General features: G+C 45.4%; 1 protein-coding gene across 1 annotated transcript in view; it reads right to left on the reverse strand.

Moving 5' to 3' along the window:
* Positions 1-22,243, reverse strand: part of LOC129699230 (epithelial cell-transforming sequence 2 oncogene-like) — a 55,855-nt gene that overhangs the window by 21,797 nt on the left and 11,815 nt on the right. Inside the window, exons 5-13 of the mRNA XM_055638847.1 lie at positions 18,934-19,043; positions 15,478-15,623; positions 14,357-14,519; positions 12,247-12,448; positions 8,760-8,909; positions 8,248-8,340; positions 4,827-5,009; positions 3,729-3,832; positions 206-319 (exon numbers count right to left, since the gene is read on the reverse strand). Coding sequence (XP_055494822.1) covers positions 206-319; positions 3,729-3,832; positions 4,827-5,009; positions 8,248-8,340; positions 8,760-8,909; positions 12,247-12,448; positions 14,357-14,519; positions 15,478-15,623; positions 18,934-19,043 — 1,265 coding nt within the window. The remainder of the gene's footprint in view (positions 1-205; positions 320-3,728; positions 3,833-4,826; positions 5,010-8,247; positions 8,341-8,759; positions 8,910-12,246; positions 12,449-14,356; positions 14,520-15,477; positions 15,624-18,933; positions 19,044-22,243) is intronic.

The raw sequence follows: 22,243 nt of genomic DNA on the forward strand, positions 1-22,243 counted from the left end.
CCGTGCTGCCCAGTTGAAGGTAGCTGGGCCCAGGACATGGGCCTGAGGAATTCCAGGCAACACAATGGGGAATAAATTAAGGGTAGGGGAAAGGAGCAGGTGGGTGGACTAACCTTAGCAAAGAAGCAGCACAAACACAGTGTGCCCATTGATCTACCCCTCAACTATGACTCTCTGGTTTATGAATGAAATAGAACAAATAGACCTTCAGTGGGGCCATCCCTCCATCAACCTCTGTCAGGAAAGTTTCACCAGGTTTTATTAACTTGTTCTTAGATCTTCTCATCAAGAAGTTGGAGAGAAATCCTAGAGGGTCCTCCTGAAAACAGAAAGAAAAAAATTGACTCTAGTCCCATCTGCTCATCTCAGGTCACCATTAGCCCAAGACAGCCAAGCATAATTAACACATTCTACACTGAAATATGCTTTGAAAATAGAACTGAAAAATGGCTGAAACTTAGTAAATTCAGCAACATCTGTGAAGAGAGAAAGGGATTCAATATTGCAGGTCGGACACCATTCATCAGAACTGGGTAAGACTTTCTAAAAAAAAGAATAGGCTTGGTTTGAAGTACTTAGAATGTAGAACATTACAGCACAGGGTCATGCCCTTTGGTGCACGATGTCCATGGCATGTCCATGTCCAGGTTAAACCAATCCTCTCTGCCAGCACATGATCCATATCCCTCGCATCTGAATATCTCTTAAATGCCACTGGTGTATCTGCCTCCACCATGTTTGACCTCTGACCAAGTTAGTCAGTGATATGGTGGGTGACAATTGGCACCTGTCCTGGTGGTGTCTGTGGATCTTTCAGAAAGCCTCATCTCTACTCTGTTCCAGGCACCCACCACATGATCTCATATCCCTCGCCCTCCAGTCTTTGACTTTAGCTCCCTATGAAAAAGTAAGCATGGGTCATTTGAAAATGCCACTGGTGTATCTGCCTCCACCATGTTTGACCTCTGACCAGTTAGTCAGTGATATGACATCAAAACGAGGAGCCGGGGGAAAGTGCAAAAAAAGATCAGCCAGGACATAAATATACGCAGGATGAAATTTGCAGGACATGTACTCAGAGTGTCACCAGAACGTGCACCTAAGATAGCAATGACATGGCAACCTGGCGGAAGAAGGAAAAGACGTCGACCAAAGCTCACATGGAGGCTAACATTCCAAAAGGAATTGAAAGCCCAGGATGGATTAGATGCTAACCTATCGAGGGTGACTAAGATGAGCCGCACACAAACTGAACGGGAAAGTGCAAATAGCTCTCAAGGACATAAATGCTGCCTAATGCACTCACGTGCACAGTGTGGGAGGAACTAAGAAGAAGGAAAAGTCTAATACCCAAGGTATTCCAAAAGGAATGAAAGCCCAGGCCTAACGTATCGAGGGTGAAGACAAAATGACCAAACAGAAAGCGAAAGCTTGCTGCCCACTGCACTCAGCAGTGTGGGAGGAACTAAGTCTAAGTCTAATACCCCCTCGCCACCCCCCTCCCTCACAGCCGTCCCGTGCGATGCATCCGCCATTGTTCTTCTCTCCTCCCCCTCCACGGTGATCTCCCCACGCACCATTGTCCTCCTTTTTGAGGTTGAGCTCCTTTTTTTGGTTGAGCAAATGGATTATACTCACTGGAGTTTAAAAGAACACGAGGTGACCTTATTGAAACATGTCAAATTCTGAGATGGTTTGCCAGGGGGACTGCTGAGAATATGTTTCCCTAGGTTGGGGTATTTAAAGCCAGGCGGAAAGAGGGATCACCCCATTAACACAGAATTTATTCTCTCAGAGGGTTGTGACCCTTTTCCTGACAGAGATTTCTTCAAGGCAGACCTTAACAGACATTTTAGAGAAACAAAACATATCTGAGGAAAGATGTGCTAGCGTTGGAGAGGGTCCAGAGGAGGTTTAAAAGGTCCCAAAAAGTTAATCTGCAAGTCAAATCGGTAGTAAAAAAGGCAAATGCAATGTTAGCATTTATTTCAAGAGGGCTAGAATATAAAAACAGGGATGCAATGTTGAGGGTCTATAAGGCACTGGTCAGACCGCATTTGGAGTATTGTGAGCAATTTTGGGCACCATATCTGAGGGAATGATGTGCTAGCCCTGGAGAGGATCCAGAGGAGGATTACAAGAATAATTCCAAAAATGATTGGGTTAACATATGATGAGCGTTTGGCAGCACTGGGTCTGTAGAAGGATGAGAGGGGGGACTTCATTGACACTTACCGAATAGTGAAAGGCCTGGATGGAGTGGATGTGGAGAGGGTGGTTCCACTGGTTGGAAAGGTTAGGATTAAAGGCCATAGCCTCAGAATAAAAAGACGCACCTTTAGAAAAGAGATGAGGAGGAATTTCTTTAGTAAGAGGGTGGTGAATCTGTGGAATTCATTGCTACAGATGGCTGTGGAGGCCGTCAATAGATATATTTATGGCAGAGATTGACAGACATTTTAGGGAATTGGATAGGCATATGGATGAGAAGGGAATGGAGGGTTATGGTATGAGTGCAGGCAGGTGGGACTAAGGGGAAAAAGTTGTTCGGCATGGACTTGTAGGGCCGAGATGGCCTGTTTCCGTGCTGTAATTGTTATATGGTTATATGATTATTGATTAGTACGGGTATCAGGGGTTATGGGGCGAAGGCAGGAGAATCAGGTTGTGAAGGAAAGATTGATCAGCCATGATTGAATGGTGGAGTAGACTTGATGGGCCAAATGGCCTAATTCTGCTCCTAGAACATGAACTTATGTGGTGATAGCAGGAAATTAACAGTGTAGACAGAACACCTTGATCTTATTGATTGGTGAAGCAGGCACAAGAGCTGAATGGCTTCTCCCCCTTCTTTAGTAGCGAGTGATTTGGAAAGCATGAGACCACTGCACTGAAGCCCATCTCTTCTTCCTCATTACATGCACTGCTTAAGAACTACCTCTTAGGATAGGCCTTTGGTCATCTACCCTCGCATCCATTTCTGTGACTCAGTATCAAAGATTAGTTTGATAATGCTGCCTCGAGCATTTCAATGCCTTACAGTCACAATGCAAATGTTACTGCTTCTGTTCAAAGTAATTGCAGCATTCCTTGTTCCCGACACTGTTCCAGTTTGTAACTAATTTGACATTGGTGAGGCCGCACTTGGAGGACTGTGGTCAGTTTTGGTCACTCTGCTACAAGAAAGATGCATTTAGCTGGAACGAGAGCAGAGATATAAAGATGTTGCCAGACTCAAGGGTCTGCGTTACAGGCAGAGGTCGGTCATCCTAGTATTTTATTCCTTGGAGTGCAGGAGACAAAGGGATGACCTTACAGAGGTGCAGTAAACCATAAAGGGGATTAGACAGGGTGAATACACACTGGCTTTACCCCAGGGTAGGGGAATCGAGAATTAAACTGCATGTATTAAAGGTGGGAGGGATAAGAAATAATAGGAACCCGAGGGGCAACTTTTTCCACAGAGAGTGTGGTCATGTATGGAACAATCTGCCAACGTAAGTAGTTGCAGCAGTTAAAATAACAACATCCATAAGACACTTGGACAGGTACATGGATAGGAACTTCAGAGCGATATGGGCCAATTGTGGGCAAATGGAACTAAAGTGAATGGGGCATCTTGGTTGGCATGGATGAAATGTGCCGAAGGACCCATTCTCACGCTGTATTGCTCTATGATTCTAATTTATCCTAAAGCAAATCAGTAGGTTTATTTGGCTTAGAATTACCTGTTTTTCCCTTGACATTAAGGTAAGTCCATCAGTTAAGACTTGTGCAACATCTTGGTTTTGCTGGACCTCAGCCGCGCTCATTGAGTCAAACATTAGCTGTCCTGCAGATCAGTAAATGAACAAATTACCTCAACTGTGGCGGTGCGCAAGACACTGAAGCTCAACGTTACTTCTGGTGGAAAGGAAATTGAGCATAGGCAGAAATAGAAGCAGTGAGATGGAGGAAAGGGGTCCAGGAGAATGAAATAACAGAATGAAGCAGATTAAATGCAAAGAAATCCCCAACATAAAATAGGCTTGTTACAAAGTAAATGCAAGAAATTACATTCGCAAATATGCAGCATCTCCGCATGGTTACACATTGCAGGGAGCGTTACCAGACTACAAGATGAATCACATTAGGAGATGCAAAGACAAGAACAGATTGCCAAAGTGTTGGTCAAAATGTGTGGATGAAAGAGCACCTGTTGAGTAGTTCACCAGAGAACAGGGCAGGGAACGGGAGGAAAGTTGAAGAATAGGAAGATGCTGCCGGGAAATGAGAAGAAAGTGGACAAGGGAACTGAACAGGAGTGGGGGGGGGGCATTAATAGATTTTGTCCGTGTCGGAAAATAAATCCCGTAACCCTATCTCCATGGTAATGTAATGGATGGTTTCAAAAGCACATCAGACTGATAAGAAAATAATTACTCAAAGTGAGGGGAGAGAGGAAAACAGTTCTACTGTTCACAGGAACAAACATATGACGCATGTTGGACTTTTTAATTTAGTAATTTATTATTGGAGCTCGTTCATATGTAGGGGTGTCTGTAAGTTGGGCGTTCATATCCCGGGATGGACCATATGTATTCACAATTTCAGGAGCTCTGTAGCATTTATGGAGTTCTGTAGGATATATAAAAGCTCTGTGGGATTTAAGGAGGGTTGGTAACATGGAGAGAGGAACAGAAGCCAGCGCCCCTATATAAGGGCCCTGGGGAGGTTTTCACTGGGTCAATGGAACAGTCTGCTTGTCAGGATTTGCTAAGTGCCCCTTGCCCCTGTGGCATTCAAACATCTGATTGGCAAAGTATTAATGATGCTTGGGGTCGTACCGATCATCCTCCCACAGACGTGCCGCTGTAGTTGTCTGAGGTGCGGTTCCATCTGCCCACGCACGTGTCCCAGAACCTCCTCCCTCGCTTCGGCCATCTTGGTCCACGCCTGCAGCTTCTTCTCATTGAAGTAGCGGGTCGGGGGAGACGGGTCCTCGGCTTCCCACAGCCACTCACTGAGGACTAAAATCCAACACAGCTGGAGAAACTATGCTTGAGAAGCACTCTACACTGACACTTACCACATCCAAAGAAGGAGATGGTTCTAATGCAGGCAAATGAGATTAATACTGATGGTCAAAAAGGTTGGCATGGGCCGAAGGGCCCGTTACTGCATTGTACAACTCAATGACTCCCTGATTATTGTAATAGTGAATGTTCCGAGTCCTAGCTCACACCACCTGATCCATCGCCACCACAAGCCAACCCCTGCCCTTTGAAAAACAATGCCAGCAAGGTGTTAGACATAGAAACATATAAACAAAGAAAATAGGTGCAGGAGTAGGCCATTCGGCCCTTCGAGCCTGCACCGCCATTCAATTTGATCATGGCTGATCATCCAACTCAGTATCCCGTACCTGCCTTCGTTCCATACCCCCTGATACCTTTAGCCACAAAGGCCACATCTAACTCCCTCTTAAATATAGCCAATGAACTGGCCTCAACTACCTTCTGTGTTGAATTTGCATGCTGGTTTTCAAATCCTGGCAATGCATCGTCCCTCTACATCTCTGTAATTATTTCCTATCCTTACTGCCCTCAGGGTCCCTGTATTCCCACAAACTCTTCCTCCTGTGCATCTCTATTCATTTTCCCATTCATTCACCAGTGCTTCAGCTGCTGAGGCACAAGGCTCTGGAATTCCTTCCATAGGCCTCCACTTCCTTCCCTTTGTTTTCGTATAAATGAACTCATGAAAGAGATGCGAGCATTCATTGCCAACCATAATTACCTTAAAATGGAGCTAGTCACTTCAGAGAACCACAGAGTGATGTGAAGGGACCCTCTGCCAAATTGATAAGGATGGCAGATTTCCTTCCCTGAAGGACATGCGAGAAGTAAATGGTATTTATGAAAATCCTGTGGTGTTGTGATATCATTTCAGCTGCCTATTCATGGCGGCTATTGTTACTACGGACAGGCCAACTCTGCATGTGTCTACAAGCAGATTGGCCCCAGGAGAACATGCTTGTTCCCGGTTTCCTGTCACATACAGTCAAGGTTGGAAAGGATCTGTTGACCACCCTGATGGGCTCTCTTCCATTCAGTGCCATGAGCGACTGAAAGATCCCTCTGGCATTCGATCAATCATCTCCTCAATGATGTGTAGGAAAGAACTGCAGATGCTGGTTTAAATTTGAAGATAGACACAAAATGCTGGAGTAACTCAGCGGGACAGGCAGCAACTCTGGAGAGAATGGGTGACGTTTTGGGTCAAGACCCTTCTACAAACTTCAGTCTGAAGAAGGATCTCGACCCGAAATTTCACCCGTTCCTTCTCTCCAGAGATGTTGCCTGTCCTGCTGAGTTACACCAATATTTTGTGTCCATCTCCTCAATGTTAGCATTCTGCCTCATTTGGATCTAGAGAATCTTGTCCCTCAGTCCAATACCAATGCCAAATGCTCTCAATACATTCGCATTTCCTGCTTTTGTTGTTTTTTTGCTTTTCTATTCCTGCCTTCGGGTTCCAAACTCCAGATTCAGATTGGTGAGAAGGGTCTCAACCTGAAACGTCACCCATTCCTTCTCTCCTGAGAGGCTGCCTGTCCGGCTGAGTTACTCCAGCATTTTGTGTCTATCTTCAGATAAGTTTATTGGTTATTATAAAGGGTAACATAGTGGTACAGCTGATAGTGCTGCTGCCTCACAGCGCCACAGACCCAGTTCAATCCTGACCTCGGGTGCTGTCTGTGTTGAGTTTGCATATTCTCCCTGTGACCACGTGCGTTTCCTCCGGGTGCTCCATAGGTTGTGGCCACTGTTTCCAAACTGTACGAGTTTATGACTCTGTGATACATTTCCCTGACTATCCAATCAACTCTGAATATATACGAACGTTACAGTGAGATTAAAAAAAAACATTGACAAGCAAATTAGACAATACAAGTGGCTGATAGATTGGTCAGTAAAGCAGGCAAATGAAGTTTAATCCAGAGCTGGAACATGGGATTAATACGAATGTGTGACCAGTGGTTAGCATGGCTGTGGTGGGCCGAATGGCCTGTTTCCATACTCAATGATTATGTGAATATTTAACTAAGGTGCATAAAATTGTGAGGGAACAAGAAACACAGGAAGGACCTATTTCTCTTAGCTGAGTAATCAAAAACCAGAGGGCGGTGGTTTGAAGTAATTGGTAGATGTATTAGGGAGGAAAGAAGGAAAAACAATATCAGAGGATGGTGGCGGTTTGGAAGCTTTAAAGCGCATGGTAGCGTGGCAGTAGAGCTATAGTTTATAGCGCCAGAGGCCCGGGTTCGATCCTGACTGCGGGTGCTGTCTGTATGTAGTTTGTACATAGTTCTCCCCGTGACCTGCGTGGGTTTTCGCCGGGTGCTCTGGTTTCCTCCTACACTCCAAAGACATACAGGTTTATAGGCCAATTGGCTTGGTAAAAATTGTAAATTGTCCCCAGTGTGGGTAGGATAGTATTGGTGTGCGGGGATCGCTGATCACCAACACGGGCTCGGTGGGTCGAATGGCCTGTTTCCGCGCTGTATCTCTAAACTCAATTCACTGCCGGAAAGCGTAGTGGAGGACCCCTCATGGCATTTAAACAGTACTTGGATATGCATTTAAAGAAATGTGATTTGCAGGGCTATGGACTGAATCCTAAATGGGATTAGGATGGCATGCTCCTCGATAACTAGCACAGATACACAGATATGATGGGCTGAATGCCCTCTGTTGTGAATTTTCAATCTTTTACCTCTGTGAGGATGGTGCACTTCTGTGCTTGTTAATGTGAAATCCACAAGGCTCTGCGAATTCCGATTCTCCATCCCTTGGAAGCTAATTTGGAGGAATTTCCAATGGGTGGCCCAGAAGTTACGTATTCGCAGTGAATGGAGGTAGGATCCACATTGCCGTCTGCAAGCTAGGCCCCCAACCCGGGCTAGTCGAGCAGTGATGAGATTCAGCTGGCTGAGTTAACAACTAGCTGGCGTAGCTAGATCCTCCCAGAATCAATCAAGTGCGAAGCACTGGGTTAATGTCTCATTAAGTCTGGGAAAGGCAAAGTATTGTGCAACGTACCTCAGAAGCTAATCTGACTGAGGAGCGGACTCTGTGGATGAAGCATGATACCACTTGTGTGTTTAAACATAGATTGGAACAGCAGATTTCCACACCACACATAGGGGATCCAGTGAGGCATGATGTTATTTACAGAGCTCTAGTGAAGAAGTGGAGCGCCTACCGTGTTGGTAGGATCCAGTCACCATCCCTGTAGGCGAATTATAACGCACACCAGTCAGTGAGGAGAGCTGGGACAGGAGTTCCATTCCCATCTCTGGCAACAGAGAAAGAACAGGTTAAAATAAAATCAACATGAAACAAGGATTGTGCCAGAAAATCGGTGGTGGACAGATGGATCTGTGACAGTTCCCACTAGCAATAAACCAACCTCACTCTGTTCTCTCCACACTCCATCAACTTCCCCCCACCCCCCACCTCCCCCCAGATTCTACCACTGACCTACACACTAGGACGATTTACAGCAGCCATCTAACCAGCCAACCCACATGTCTTTGGTTTGTGGAAGGAAATTAAAGCACCCAGAGGAAACCCATGTGGGCACAGGGAGAACGTACAAACACCACACATACAGCACCGATGGTCAAGATTGAACCCTGGGTCTCCGGCACTGGGAGGCGTTGGGTCTATCGGCCTCACCACCGTGCCGCCCACACTCAAGTGCAGAGAACTAACCTGATGTAGCCAAAGGTGCAAAGATGTGAATGTGGCCCCCGTCTTCTTGTGATAAGACACAGCCAGCGAGGTTCTCCCAGAAGTCGTGTATCTTAGCATCTGGCAGAGTCTTTGAGCTGATTTTGTAGCCTGATAAGTGGATAAAATAGTAAATAGATTAAAGAAGAATGACCAAGCACCCTGCTTTGCTGATTGTTTTGAGTTTAGCCTTGCTTCTGGTAACCAAGCTGACGTTCCCCAGACACTGGGATGGAGATCTGGGACTTCTTCCATGCACCACGTCATGGGCCAGTGGAAAATGTTAGGACCAATGGGATTTTGTTTGGTTATGGTTATTATTATGGGAGTTGGAGGAAAGTCTGGCAAAGTTGACATGCTCTCACGGTTTAATGTCTCGTGTACCGAGGTACAGTGTAAGGCTTTTGTTGCGTGCTTACCAGTCAACGGAAAGACAATACAATGATTACAATCGAGCCATTCACAGTGTACTGATACATGATAGGGGAATATACGTGAAAAGAGAGGGGGGTGCAGGTCAACCATGTGGTGGGCACGGGCTGGAAAGGCTGAGTGCCCTCTTGCCGCTCCTGATATCAAAGCGGAACAGATTTACATTGGTCAACGGACTAGAGAAGGCAGGAGAATGGGGTTAAGAGGAAATGATAGTTCAGCCATGATTGAGTGACAGAGTAGACTTGATGGGCCACATGGCCTAATTCTGCTCCAATCAGTTACGAACATGAACCTCTCTCTGCCCTGCTGGTTCTGGCCTCTTAGCGGCTCAGGATTTAATCCACCATCACCACCGTGTCTTCAGCCTGAAGATCTTAAGACTTGCCACATTCTCTACCCCCACCCTGGCCTAGTCATATCTGCTCTAATAATGCTCCTGAGTAACATCTTCGACTGTTTTGCTCTGTCTTACTGTGTGCTTGGACATGTAGAAAATCCCAAAGGAACAAGGATGGGAGAGGGAAGTGGAATGAAGATCAGCAGTGATCATGTTGAATGACAGCATGGGTTTGACGGGCCAAATTGTCTATTCCTGCTTCCTTTTAGTATGCATTTTAAAAGTGCTCTACCATAGAGTCACACAGGAAAGAAACAGAGTCTTTGGGCCAACTTGTCCATGCCGACCAAGGTGGCCCATCTCAGCTATCGAGTTTCTGCAGCTCACAGGTTACCAGCAGCCAGACAGGTGTATTGGATCTTCAGTGTCTGGTTGGCAATGATCCCTGAGCTAGACATGTTGCAGCTTCATAAACTTTTATTTAGGCCACATTTGGGGTATTGTTTGTAACTGGAGTCATAGAGTCAGTCATACAGCATGGAAACAAGCCCTTCGGACCAACATGTACCATCCAAACCAGTCTCACCTGCGTGTGTCACTGATCTTTGTCATAGAGTTATATGGCGTGGAAACATGCCCTTCGGCCCATCTTGCCCTTGCTGACCAACATGCTCCATCTACACTAGCCACAACGTGCCTGCGTTTGGACCATATCCCTTCAAACCTATTCTATCCATGTACCTGTCCAAATGTTTCTTAAACGTTGTGATAGTACCTGCCTCCTCCGGCTGTTCGCTCCATATACCTACCACCTATTGTGTAAACAAAGTTGCCCCTCTAGTTCCTATTAAATCTTTCCCCCCTCACTTTAAACCTATGTCCTCTGGTTCTTAATTCCCCTATTCTAGGTAAAATACTGTATGCATTCACCCTATCTATTCCTCTAATCTTGCACACCTCCATAAGATCACCCCTCATCCTCCTGCACTCCAAGGAATACAGTCCAAGCCCGTTCAACCACTTAGTATAGCCCAGGCCCTCGAGCCCTGGCAACATCCTTGTAAATCTTCTCTGCACCCTTTCCAGCTTAACAACATCTTACTTATAACAGCGTGACCAAAACTCTAAATATTGGCCTCATCAATGTCTTGTGCAACTGTAACATGACCTCCCAACTTCTAAACTCAATAATTTATCTGATGAAACTAACATGCTGAAAGCCTTCTTGACCACCATGTATACTTGTGACGCCACTTTCAAGGAACTATGTACTGACACTCCTTGATTCCTCTGCTCTACAACACTCCCCAGAGCCCTTCCATTCGCTGTAGGTCCTGCCCTGGTTTGACTTCCCAAAATGCAACCTCATATTTCTTTGCATTAAACTCCATTAACCATTCCTCAACCCACCTGCCTAACTGTTCAAGTTTTAACAAACATCTCAGCTATCTACAATTCCTTTAGTGTCATCTGCAAAGTTGCTAATCATGCCATGTATGTTCTCATTCAAATCATTGATGTAGATGACAAACAACAATTGTTCCAGCACCGAACCCTGAGGCGCACTAGTCACAAGCCTCCAGTCCAAAAAACAATCTTCCACCATCACCCTCTGCTACCTTCCATGAAGCCAATTTTTGATCCGGTCAGCTAGCTCAACTTGGATCCCATGCAATCTAAATTTCCAGAGCAGCCTACCATGTGGAAGCTGGTCGAATGCCTTGCAGTTCTGGTCACTGCATAACAGGAAGAATGTGTAGGCTTTGCAGAGGGTGCAGAAGAGGTTTAGCAGGATGATGCCTGTATTATAGGGTATTAGCTATCAGGAGAAGTTTGACAAATTTGGATTGTTTTCTCTGGAGTGTCAGAGGTTAGGGAAGTTCTGATAGGCATTTACAAGTTCTGAGAGGCATTTTTAGGACAGACAGTCAGAGTCTTTTCCTCAGGGTAGAAATGAAAATAAATTATAGGGCATGGGTTTAAGATGAGAGGGGCAAAGTTTAAAGGAGATTTTGAGGCAAGCATTTTTTTTTTACACAGAGATTGATAATGGAGGTGCCTGAAACATACTGCCAGGGAAAGTGATAGAAGCAAACACAATGGTGAAATGTTAGAAGCATTTAGAGTAACATGAACAGGCAGTGAATAGAAGAATACAGATCATATGCAGGTAGATGGTGTTAGTTTAATTTGGTATCATGGCTGGTACAGCCAACTTGGGCTGAAGGGCCTGTACCCATGCTATACTGTTCTCTGCTCTGGACCTTGTTCAGGCAGTGGTATCTCATCAATCCTGCGACTTGGAATGAATGGGCACTGGGCCTCTACCCGCTGCAGTTTAGAAGGTTGAGGAGGAACCTCATTGAAACTTACAGATTAATGAAAGGCATAAATAGAGTGGATGTGGAAAGGATGTTTCCACTGTTGGGAGAGTCTAGGACCAGAGGTCAAAGCCTCAGAATTAAAGGGCGCTCTTTTAGAAAGATGGCGAGGAGGAACTTCTTTAGTCAGAGGGTAGTTAACATTACCACAGAGGGCTGTGGAGGCCAAGTCAGTGGATATTTTAAAGGCAGAAATAGACAAATTCTTGATTAGAACGGGTGTCAAGGGTTATGGGCAGAAGGCGGGGAAAATGGGATTAGGAGGCAGAGATCAGCAATGACTGAATGGCGAAGTAGACTCGATGGGCCGAATGGCCTAATATTACTCCTGTAATTTGTGTGAACTTGCCTTGGACCAAGTCCACCTCCGTAGGGTCTCCCTCAGCAAGTATTCCAATGCTCCTCGCTCTCCGGCCTCTCAGAACGTGCTCGACTCGAAACAGGAGGCTGTCCAGTGTTGTTCCGCAGTGCTCATACACAACGGGGATCACATCAATCCTCACACAGTCCAGGGCCATCTGTACACAGAACAGCACCTCAAATCTCCACATGGTTGAGATAACTCCGTCCCCAAATCCAAGGACCAGACTGAGGTGGGAGATCTCACTCCTATGTGTCAGAAGGGTCAGAGTTCCAGTCAGACCCAAGAAAATGAGTGCAGGATTGCAGGGACAGATTGCTGATGGTGGCTTGGAGATAAAGCAAAACCTCATCTGCCTGGGTGGGCTGCGATGGAAGACAAAATGCTGGGGTAACTCGATGGGTCGGGAAGAGACTTGAACTTTATTTCACCTTCCATCACAGTGAGGAATGTGGAGGAGTCACTGTGGTGGATGTTCATGTTAAAATGTGTTTTGGGTGATCTGTTGCTCTTATTTGTATGAATGACTTGGCAAATTAAATTCCTCATATGTTGCAAAACATACTTGGCAAATAAAGTACTATTCTGATTCTGATCTCCGAAGAAAAGGAATAGGTGACGTTTTGGGTCAAGACCCGACCTGAAACAACACCTATTCCTTTTCACCAGAGATGCTGCCTGACCCGCTGAGTTAGTCCAGCATTTTGTGTCTATCTTCGCTGCTAGCCAGCATCTGCAGCTCCTTCCTACACCTTTGGACTGTGAAGGGATAATTTAGAAAGTGATGTCAGATTTTCTCCATTGCGAGTACAGAGGGGTGGGTGGTAGTTGGTAGCTTACTGTGAATCCTTGATTCATAGATGGAATCAGCATGGAAACAAACCCTTCGGCCCACCAAATCCATGCCAACTATCTACACAAATCCTACATTAATCCATAGAGACACAAGCAATTGTGGATGCTGGAATCCTGAACAAAAAAACGAACAGCTGGAGAAACGCAATGAGTCAGGCAGCATCAGTGGAGGAAATGGATAGATGATGTTTTGGGTTGGGACATTCCTTCATACTCTCTCCACTCCATAGAGGTAGGTACAGGTTTGCAGGTTGAATGGTTTCAGTAAAATTGTAAATTATCCCTAGTGTATAGGATAGTGCCAGTGGACGGGGTGATCAGGTGAGCCAAAGAGTCTGTTTCCACACTCTAAAGTCTCTGTCTAAAGTATCTCGAAAGTCTAAGGTCTAAAGTGTGAAGAATTGTGTGAGACTGTTACCCCTCTGTGATTCCTATGGGTTTCATACATTAATCCCACTTGTTGCACATTGCAGATAGCAACCATTCTTGGTGCAAAGCCCTACCCCTTTTAAAACTCCTTCCTCTCATCTTAAAACTATGTCCTCCTTTTTCTGAATAGTCCCTTCAATGGGACATTCCTATTAACTACCCTCTCTATGCCTCTCATAATGTTAAACACTTCCTTCAGGCGACCCCTCAGCCTCCTTTGCTCCACGGATAACATAGAATTGTACAGCAAAGAAACAGACTGAAAGCACCGCTCTCCATGTAAAGTAATTTGCCTGCACTTCTTTCAACTTTCCCTCTCTCACTTAAAGGCTACGCCCTCTAGTATTTGGCATTTCCACTCTGGGTAAAAGGGACAATCTACATCTCTGTACCTCTCTGTCTTATAAACTTCTCTCAGGTCACCCCTCCGCCTCCTTTGCTTCAGAGTGGACAAGCCCAGCCTGTCTAATCTCTCCCCATGTGAAGCTCTTCAATCCAGACACCATCAAAGGGAAACTCCTCGGCACTCTCTATAGTGCTGCCACATTATGCCTAACCAATGTTTTGCAAAATTGCGATGCAAGGCCCCAATTCTTGTACTCTCTATGCCTCAATCTTTGAAGGCAACCATGTATTATGTCATCATTCTATCCATTTGTTTTTCCAGTCCAATCTTAAGATTATATCTATTTAACAATCCTCAGGCAGATCTTCTCATATCCCCAGCCTCCCAACATACAGTCCATTCGTGCCACTTGGGTAGGGGCCTGCAGAAGCCTACCTCCCACGCCGGAATCCTGGACGAAATGAGAAGCACCCGTGGGTGGTTAGAGCCACCCTCCTCTTGCAGGGCAGCATTGGTCTGGGGCAAGGTGGGGTAGGGACTGCCCCCCGTGAGGTTCTTCCTGCAATCAGTAGAGAAAAATAGCATCAATCCAGACATACTTAGGAGGTATGGAGATGGGGAGAGGTTGAGGGGGAAGGATCAGATACGGGATCGTGGAGCAGGATTGGGGAGCTGATTTTTATTCTTTGAATTTTAAGGTCTGAAGATCTCTTTATTTCTCCATGTGGAACCCAGTGGCATTGGGGCACCATGGAGAACAGGCCCCCAGCCTGATTAACCAATGCTTCAAATCAACACGCATTGGTAGTCGGCTGAAGCCCGCATGCGGTAAATCCCCGATCTCCACGGGGTTGTCTATTCGGGTGGGTCACTGGCCACCTGCTACCTCCACCTGCCTCCTCACAGTGAGAGCAGGGATGTTGATATTGACCATGTCATCCAGAATAATTCCTCTGCTCTTCTTCGAAACAGGCCCTTGGGAATTAATTTACAAACTTTGACTGCTCAGATGGGTTTTTTTTCAAACTTTCTGCAGATTTTACTATCTCTCTGCTGGTTTTCACCAGATGTTTCACTCTAAGCAGATGTTTTTTGCTGCTGATGTTTATTTTACTCTGTCTGCTGATGTTTCTGTCTCTGCAGATGTTGACTGACATACTGAACATTTTGAGCATTTTATATTTTAGTTTGGACAACAGAAGGAGGACATTTAACAATTTTGTCTGGCAGAATATTTTCCCCATCTCCAATATTGTTGCTATCGGCAACAAATGTTCAAAGCAACATTATAAACATTTTTTAATAATGCAATTTGTTTTTGGGAGGAAACCCATATATTTACAGAAAAAAAATGTGTACACTTGATGCAGACAGCACTGGAGGTCAGGGTCCTACCCATGTCTCCGGTGTAGTGAGGCTCTACCAGCTACGCCAATGGGGAACCCTAATTTTAAACCTGAGGCTTGCTAGCTAGGTAAAGTAACATGGATGGAGCACCCTCTTGCAGTGACACAGTGCAAAGGCACATCTTACAGTGTAGGAGAGGTCAATATTCTCAGAGCTTCATCACTGACCCAGTCCCCAGTGTTCTCAATGATTCCAACATGCGCTGCTTCTCCAGAGCGCGGCCGCACGAGACGAAGGACGTGGCCCCTTCACTCAGCAAGTGGGAGAGAGGGACACCGGCATGGGTTTGATCATCCTGCAACAAGTCAACACAAAACTGATCGTCAGTTGCTTCAACAAGTTCAAGTTCAAGTGAGTTTATTGTCATGTGTCCCTGATAGGACAATGAAATTCTTGCTTTGCTTCAGCACACAGAACATAGTAGGCATTTACTACAAAATAGATCAGTGTGTCCATATACCACAATATAAATATATACACACATAAACAAATAAACTGATAAAGTGCAAATAGCAGATAATGGGCCACCAATAATCAGTTTTGTCCGAGCCAGGTTTAATTGCCTGATGGCTGTGGGGAAGTAGCTATTCCTAAACCTGTTTGTTGCAGTCTTCAGGCTCCTGTACCTTCTACCTGAAGGTAGCAGGGAGATGAGTGTGTGGCCAGGATGGTGTGGGTCTCTGATGATACTGCCAGCCTTTTTGAGGCAGCGACTGCGATAAATCCCCTCGAGGGAAGGAAGGTCAGAGCCGTTGATGGACTGTGCAAATGGTTATCAATACAGAAAAGAATGAGGTGATTTATTTTGCCAAAAGAGGGAGAGAGGCTACAAAGAGTTAGCGGCTTAGTTCTACAGAATCTGCAGGAATAGAGAGGCTTGGAGATTCACGTGCATACTTCATCGAGTAAGTGGGCAAGTCAAGTTTATTGTCACATACAGAAGTGCAGAAAGGTACGGTACAGTGTTGCATCATCACAAGCACATAGACTGAACAACCCACAAAACATGAATTATACACACATTTCAATAAAACAGTGAACAGCCAAAGATTGTGAAAAGAACAAGAGATTAATGCATAAATAGACTGTTAGTAAACAAGTCCATGGCATTGCAAGAATCAGTAGTGTTCCGTGCAAAACGTGATGAACACTGCCCAGTCATTCACTGGTACTGACCACCCCACCATCAATTGGAGACGCTGCCTCAAAAAGGCAGCCAGTATCATTATAGACCCACACCACCCTGGCCACACTCTCATCTCACACCTGCCATCTCCTGAAGAAGATATAGGAGCCTCAAAACTGTACATTCCAGTTTCAGGAACAGTTTCTTCAATACTGACCATGAGGCTGTTAAACACTACAATCTCCAAATAAGCTCTGAATTACAATTGGTTTGTCTTTTTGCACTATTATTGTTTGTTTGTTCCTTTTATGTGTCGATCAGTCTGTCTGCATGCACGTGTGTACACACAGATTTATTTTTTCATTTATTATATTGTTTACACATGTTTACAGATTCTGTTGTGCTGCTGCAATTCAGAATTCCATTGTTCCACTCACTCATCCTGGGGAAGAAGACTATGGCTATTCATCCTATTTATGTCCCTCATGATTTTATAAACCTCTGCAAACATCTTCACTTTAGGGAAAATAGTCCCACTGAACTAGTCTCTCCTTATACCAGTGGTAGAGTTGTTGCCTTACAGCGCCAAATAGCTGGGTTTGATTCTGACTACAGATGCAGTCTGTACAGAGTTTGTACATTCTCCCTGTGACCACATGGCCTTTCTTCATGTGCTCCTGTTTCCTCACACATTCCAAAGACTTGCAGGTTTGTAGGTTAATTGGCTCCTGTAAATTGTCTCTAGTATGTGGGACATATAACTAGTGCAAGTGTGATTACTGGTCAGAGCGGGCTCGGTGAACCTGTCCAAAGGACCTGTTTCCGCTCTGTTTCTCTTAACTAAACTAAACTAAACTAAACACAAGTCTCCAGTTTCGGCAACATCCTTGTGAATCTTTTCAGCACTCTCTCCTGCTTAACTATATCTTCTTATAGCAATAGAAAACATACTGTAACTGCACACAATATTTCAAGTGCACTCTCACCTATGTTCTATATGTTTGCAGCATGATATCTCAATTCTTGTTCTCAGTGCCATGTCTGAGAAAGGGCTTTAAAGCTGAAAATGTACTAATCGCTGGTGGGTGACAGCCGGAGTATGGCATTCAGTCTTGTCAACACACATGAGGAAGGTGAGAGGTACAGGAATGAGGATGTACCAGGAGGTGGGGTTTTCATTGTAAGATTGAAGGAGGAGTAGACTGAGGGGAGATTTAGTGGAGGGGGAGTGGGTTTAGATAAGGTTTAGTTTAGTTTAGAGATATAGTGCAGAATCGTGCCCTTCGGTCCACCGAGTCCGCACCGACCAGTGATTCTCGCACAATAACACTATTCTACACACACAATTTACACTTATACCAAGCCAATTAACCTACAAACCTGCACGTCTTTGGAGTGTGGGAGGAAACCGCAGATCTCAGAGAAAACCCACACGTCCACAGGGAGAACATACAAACTCTGTACAGACAGCACCCATAGTCGGGAATGAACCGGGGTCTCTGACGCTGCAAGTGCTGTCAGGCAGAAACTCTACTTCTTCTTCTTGCGTAGGGAGTGCACAACCTAAAGTTGTAGGTCAACTTGTTCTATTTGTTGATTTGTTTGTGCACGTCAGGTTGATTGCATTAGTCAAAACAGGGTGGACCACGTGAAGGTTGCAATCTCCCACCGCAGAAACTCTAATGCTGAGCCACCATGCCACCCAAGGTAGACAAAGAAAAGCTCTTGCCATTAGCTGATGGTACAAGGACCAAGAGTTACTGGGTTGGGGGGGGGTGGTAGAGAGTGAGAAGGAATGATGCCATATAGTGGGACGTAGTGACTGAGCGGAGGCAGAGATGATCAATGAAAGACAGAAATAGCCAAATTCTTGATTAGAACTGGTGTCAAGGGTTATGGGGAGAAGTTGGGAAAATGGGATTAGGAGGCAGAGACCGGCCATGATAGAATGGCGAAGTAGACTCAATGGGCCAAATGGCCTAATTCTACTCCTATAACTTGTGAACTTGTAAACTCCCCCTATTCAAGGCAGGTACCATTGAGTTAGCCTCCTGAAACGGGGGATCACAGTATGTAATAGAGCTTCCTTTATTAAGGGTGACACAGTGATGCAGCGAACAGAACTGCTGCTCCACAACTTCAACCATTCTGCTGCTTCACTACTTCAACCATGCTGGCTTGCTCCTGACTACTGGTGCTGTCTGTGTGGAGTTTGCACGTTCTGCCTATGACAACATAGGTCTCCCCCAGGTGCTCCGGGTTCCTCCCACATTCCAATCAGCCGCTGTAAATTGTCCCCAGGTATAGGTGATTAGTGTATGTGATGTGTTGCGAATAGGAAATGGGGAAAGCTAGTGTGGGAACGGGATTGTTCCATGGATCAGCATATACACTATGGGCTGAGTATTCTCATTCTATGTCCTGGGGGTAGGGAAAGGTTCTGAAGCATTACCATCAGACACAGCGACATGCCACTCACTCTGGGCTGCTCCAAGCTTGTGAAGATCAGACTGTGATGTGGTCGTGTGTTGAACTGGCGGGCATTCCACTTCCCACTCAGCCAGGGTGGTCGGGAGCACAGCAATTCCTCTGGAGGTTTAACAGATGCAGTGGTTTAGTTAGAAACATAGAAAAATAGGTGCAGAAGTAGGCCATTCGGCCTTTCGAGCCAGCATCGCCATTCAATATGATCATGTCTGATTATGTAAAATCAGTACCCCGTTCCTGCTTTTTCCCTATATCCCTTGATTCCTTTCGTTTAGAGATACAGCGTGGAAACAGGCTTCAGCCCACTGAGTCACTAGGGGAAATTTACACATGCCAAGCCAAATAACCTACAAATCTGTACATCTTTGAAGTGTAGGAGGAATCTGGAACCCCCAGCAGGTCACAGGAGAACATATCGACCATACAGACAGCAACCGTAGTCAGGATTGAACCCGGGTCTCTGGTGCTGTAAGGCAGCAACTCTGCTGCGGCGCAACTGTGCAGCCCATGCATGAGAATGCATGAGACACCATGAGCTATAAACCACTGAATCAACAGCAACTTCCATTTGTGTAGCTCACTTTCGTGTTGAGTAATCAGTGAATCACATAAGGAGATACTCAAATAGGTGAGCAGTGGCTTGATTTTAAAGGGGCGCAGAGTGGTACAGCTTGTTGACCTGCGGCATCGTAGCACCAGAAACCCACATTTTACCCCAATCTCATGCGCTGTTTGTACGGAGTCTGCTCGATTTCACAGTGACTGCGTAGGTTTCCTCCAGGTGCTTCGGTTTCCTCCAACGTCGCAAAGACGTGCGAGTTTGTAAGTTAATTGGACTCTGTAAATTGCCCTTTGCGTGTATGTATTGGATGAGAAACTGAGGTAACGTAGAACTAGCATGAACGGGTGGTCAATGGTCATTGTGGACTCGGTGGGCCAAAGGGCCTGTTTCCAGGCTACATCTCTAGATTGTAGCAAAAACTAAAAGGGGAGAGGGAGGCCTCAACTTCCTACTTTCTATACAATCCTTACACCCTGCGATTCCCTTGAAGTGCACAGTGATAATAGACAATAGACAATAGATGCAGGAGTAGGCCATTCAGCCCTTCAAGCCAGCACCGCCATTCAATGTGATCATGGCTGATCATCCCCAATCAGTAAGTACCCCGTTCCTGCCTTCTCCCCATATCCGCTGACTCCGCTATCTTTAAGAGCCCTATCTAGCTCTCTCTTGAAAGTATCCAGAGAACCGGCCTCCACCGCCCTCTGAGGCAGAGAATTCCACAGACTCACAGTGCACTGTGTGAAAAAGTGTTTCCTCATCTCCATTCTAAATGGCTTACCCTTTATTCTTAAACTGTGGCCCCTGGTTCTGGACTCCCTCAACATCAGGAACATGTTTCCTGCCTCTAGCGTGTCCAAACCCTTAATAATCTTATATGTTTCAATAAGATGCCCTCTCATCCTTCTAAACTCTGGAGTGTACAAGCCCAGCTGCTCCATTCTCTCCGCATATGACAGTCCCGCCATCCAGGGAATTAACCTTGTAAACCCACACTGCACTCCCTCAATAGCAAGAATGTTCTTCCTCAAATTAGGGGACCAAAACTGCACACAATACTCCAGGTGTAGTCTCACTAGGGCCCTATACAACTGCAGAAGGACGTCTTTGCTCCTATAGTCAACACCTCTTGTTATGAAGTCTAACATGCCATTCGCTTTCTTCACTGCCTGCTGTACCTGCATGCTTACTTTCATTGACTGATGAACAAGGACCCCCAGATCCCATTGTACTTCCCCTTTTCCAAACTTGACACCATTTAGATAATAATCTGCCTTCCTGTTTTTGCTACCAAAGTGGATAACCTCACATTTATCTGCCACGCATCTGCCCACTCACCCAACCTGTCCAAGTCACCCTGCATTCTCATAGCATCCTCCTCACAGTTCACACTGCCACCCAGCTTTGTGTCATCTGCAAATTTGCTAATGTTACTTTGAACCCCTTCATCTAAATCATAGATGTATATTGTAAATAGCTGAGGTCCCAGCACCGAGCCACGAGTCACTGCCTTCCATTCTGAAATGGACCCGTTAATCCCAAATCTTTGTTTCCTGTCTGCCAGCCAATTTTCTATCCATGTCAGCACTCTGCCCCCAAAACCATGTGCCCTACTTTTGCCCACTAAAATCCTAGGCGGGATCTTATCAAATGCTTTCTGAAAGTCCAGGTACACTACATCCACTGGCTCTCCCTTGTCCATTTTCCTAGTTACATCCTCAAAAAATTCCAGAATATTAGTCAAGCATGATTTCACCTTCGTAAATCCATGCTGACTCAGACCAAACCTGTTACTGCTATCCAAATGTGCTGCTATTTCATCTTTTATGATTGACTCCAGCATCTTCCCCACCACCGATGTCAGGCTAACTGGTCTATAATTTTTTCTCGCTCCCACCTTTCTTAAAAAGTGGGATAACATTAGCTACCCTCCACAGGAACTGATCCTGAATCTATAGAACATTGGAAAATATCATCAATGCGTCCATGATTTCTAGAGCCACTCCCTTAAGTACCTGGGATGCAGACCATCAGGCCCTGGGGATTTATCAGCCTTCAGTCCCATCAGTGTACCCAACACCATTTCCTGCCTGATGTGGATTTCCTTCTGTTCCCCGTCACCCCAAATCCTCTGGCCACTAGTACATTACGTAGATAGTTAGTGTCCACCTTATTGAAGACGGATCCAAAGTACCTGTTCAACTCATTGCCATTTCCTTGTTCCCCATAATAAATTCACCTTTTTCAGTCTTCAAGGATCCAACTTTGGTATTAACTACTTTTTTCCTCTTCACATACCTAAAGAAGCTTTTAATACCATCCTTTATATTCTTGGCTAGCTTACCTTCGTACCTCATCTTTTCTCTCTGTATTGCCTTTTTAATTATCTTCTGTTGCTCTTTAAACATTACCCAATCTTCTTGCTTCCTGCCTCTCATCGCCCGGCGTGGCTTAAAATCGGCCGGCGGGGGCTTCAACATCGGGAGCCTCGATTGCCTCGATGCAGCAGTTTGATTTTAAGCCACACCGGGTGATGAAAAGCCATGCAAACGGGCCGATTCAGCCCTTAGAAAGCGTCTGATACCCGTTTGAATCTATCAAAGGCTACAATGTGATAAATAACACTTAAACAAATAAAACTGAAGCAAATAAAGGCAAACAGAAGAACTAACCTTGGAGGGAGGAGAGATTGGGAAAAAATACTAAATAACGTGAGTGACTGAATGAGGGAATTACCTGC

The sequence above is a fragment of the Leucoraja erinacea genome, chromosome 8 (genome assembly GCF_028641065.1).
Source record: "Leucoraja erinacea ecotype New England chromosome 8, Leri_hhj_1, whole genome shotgun sequence".
Lineage (NCBI taxonomy): Eukaryota > Metazoa > Chordata > Chondrichthyes > Rajiformes > Rajidae > Leucoraja > Leucoraja erinaceus.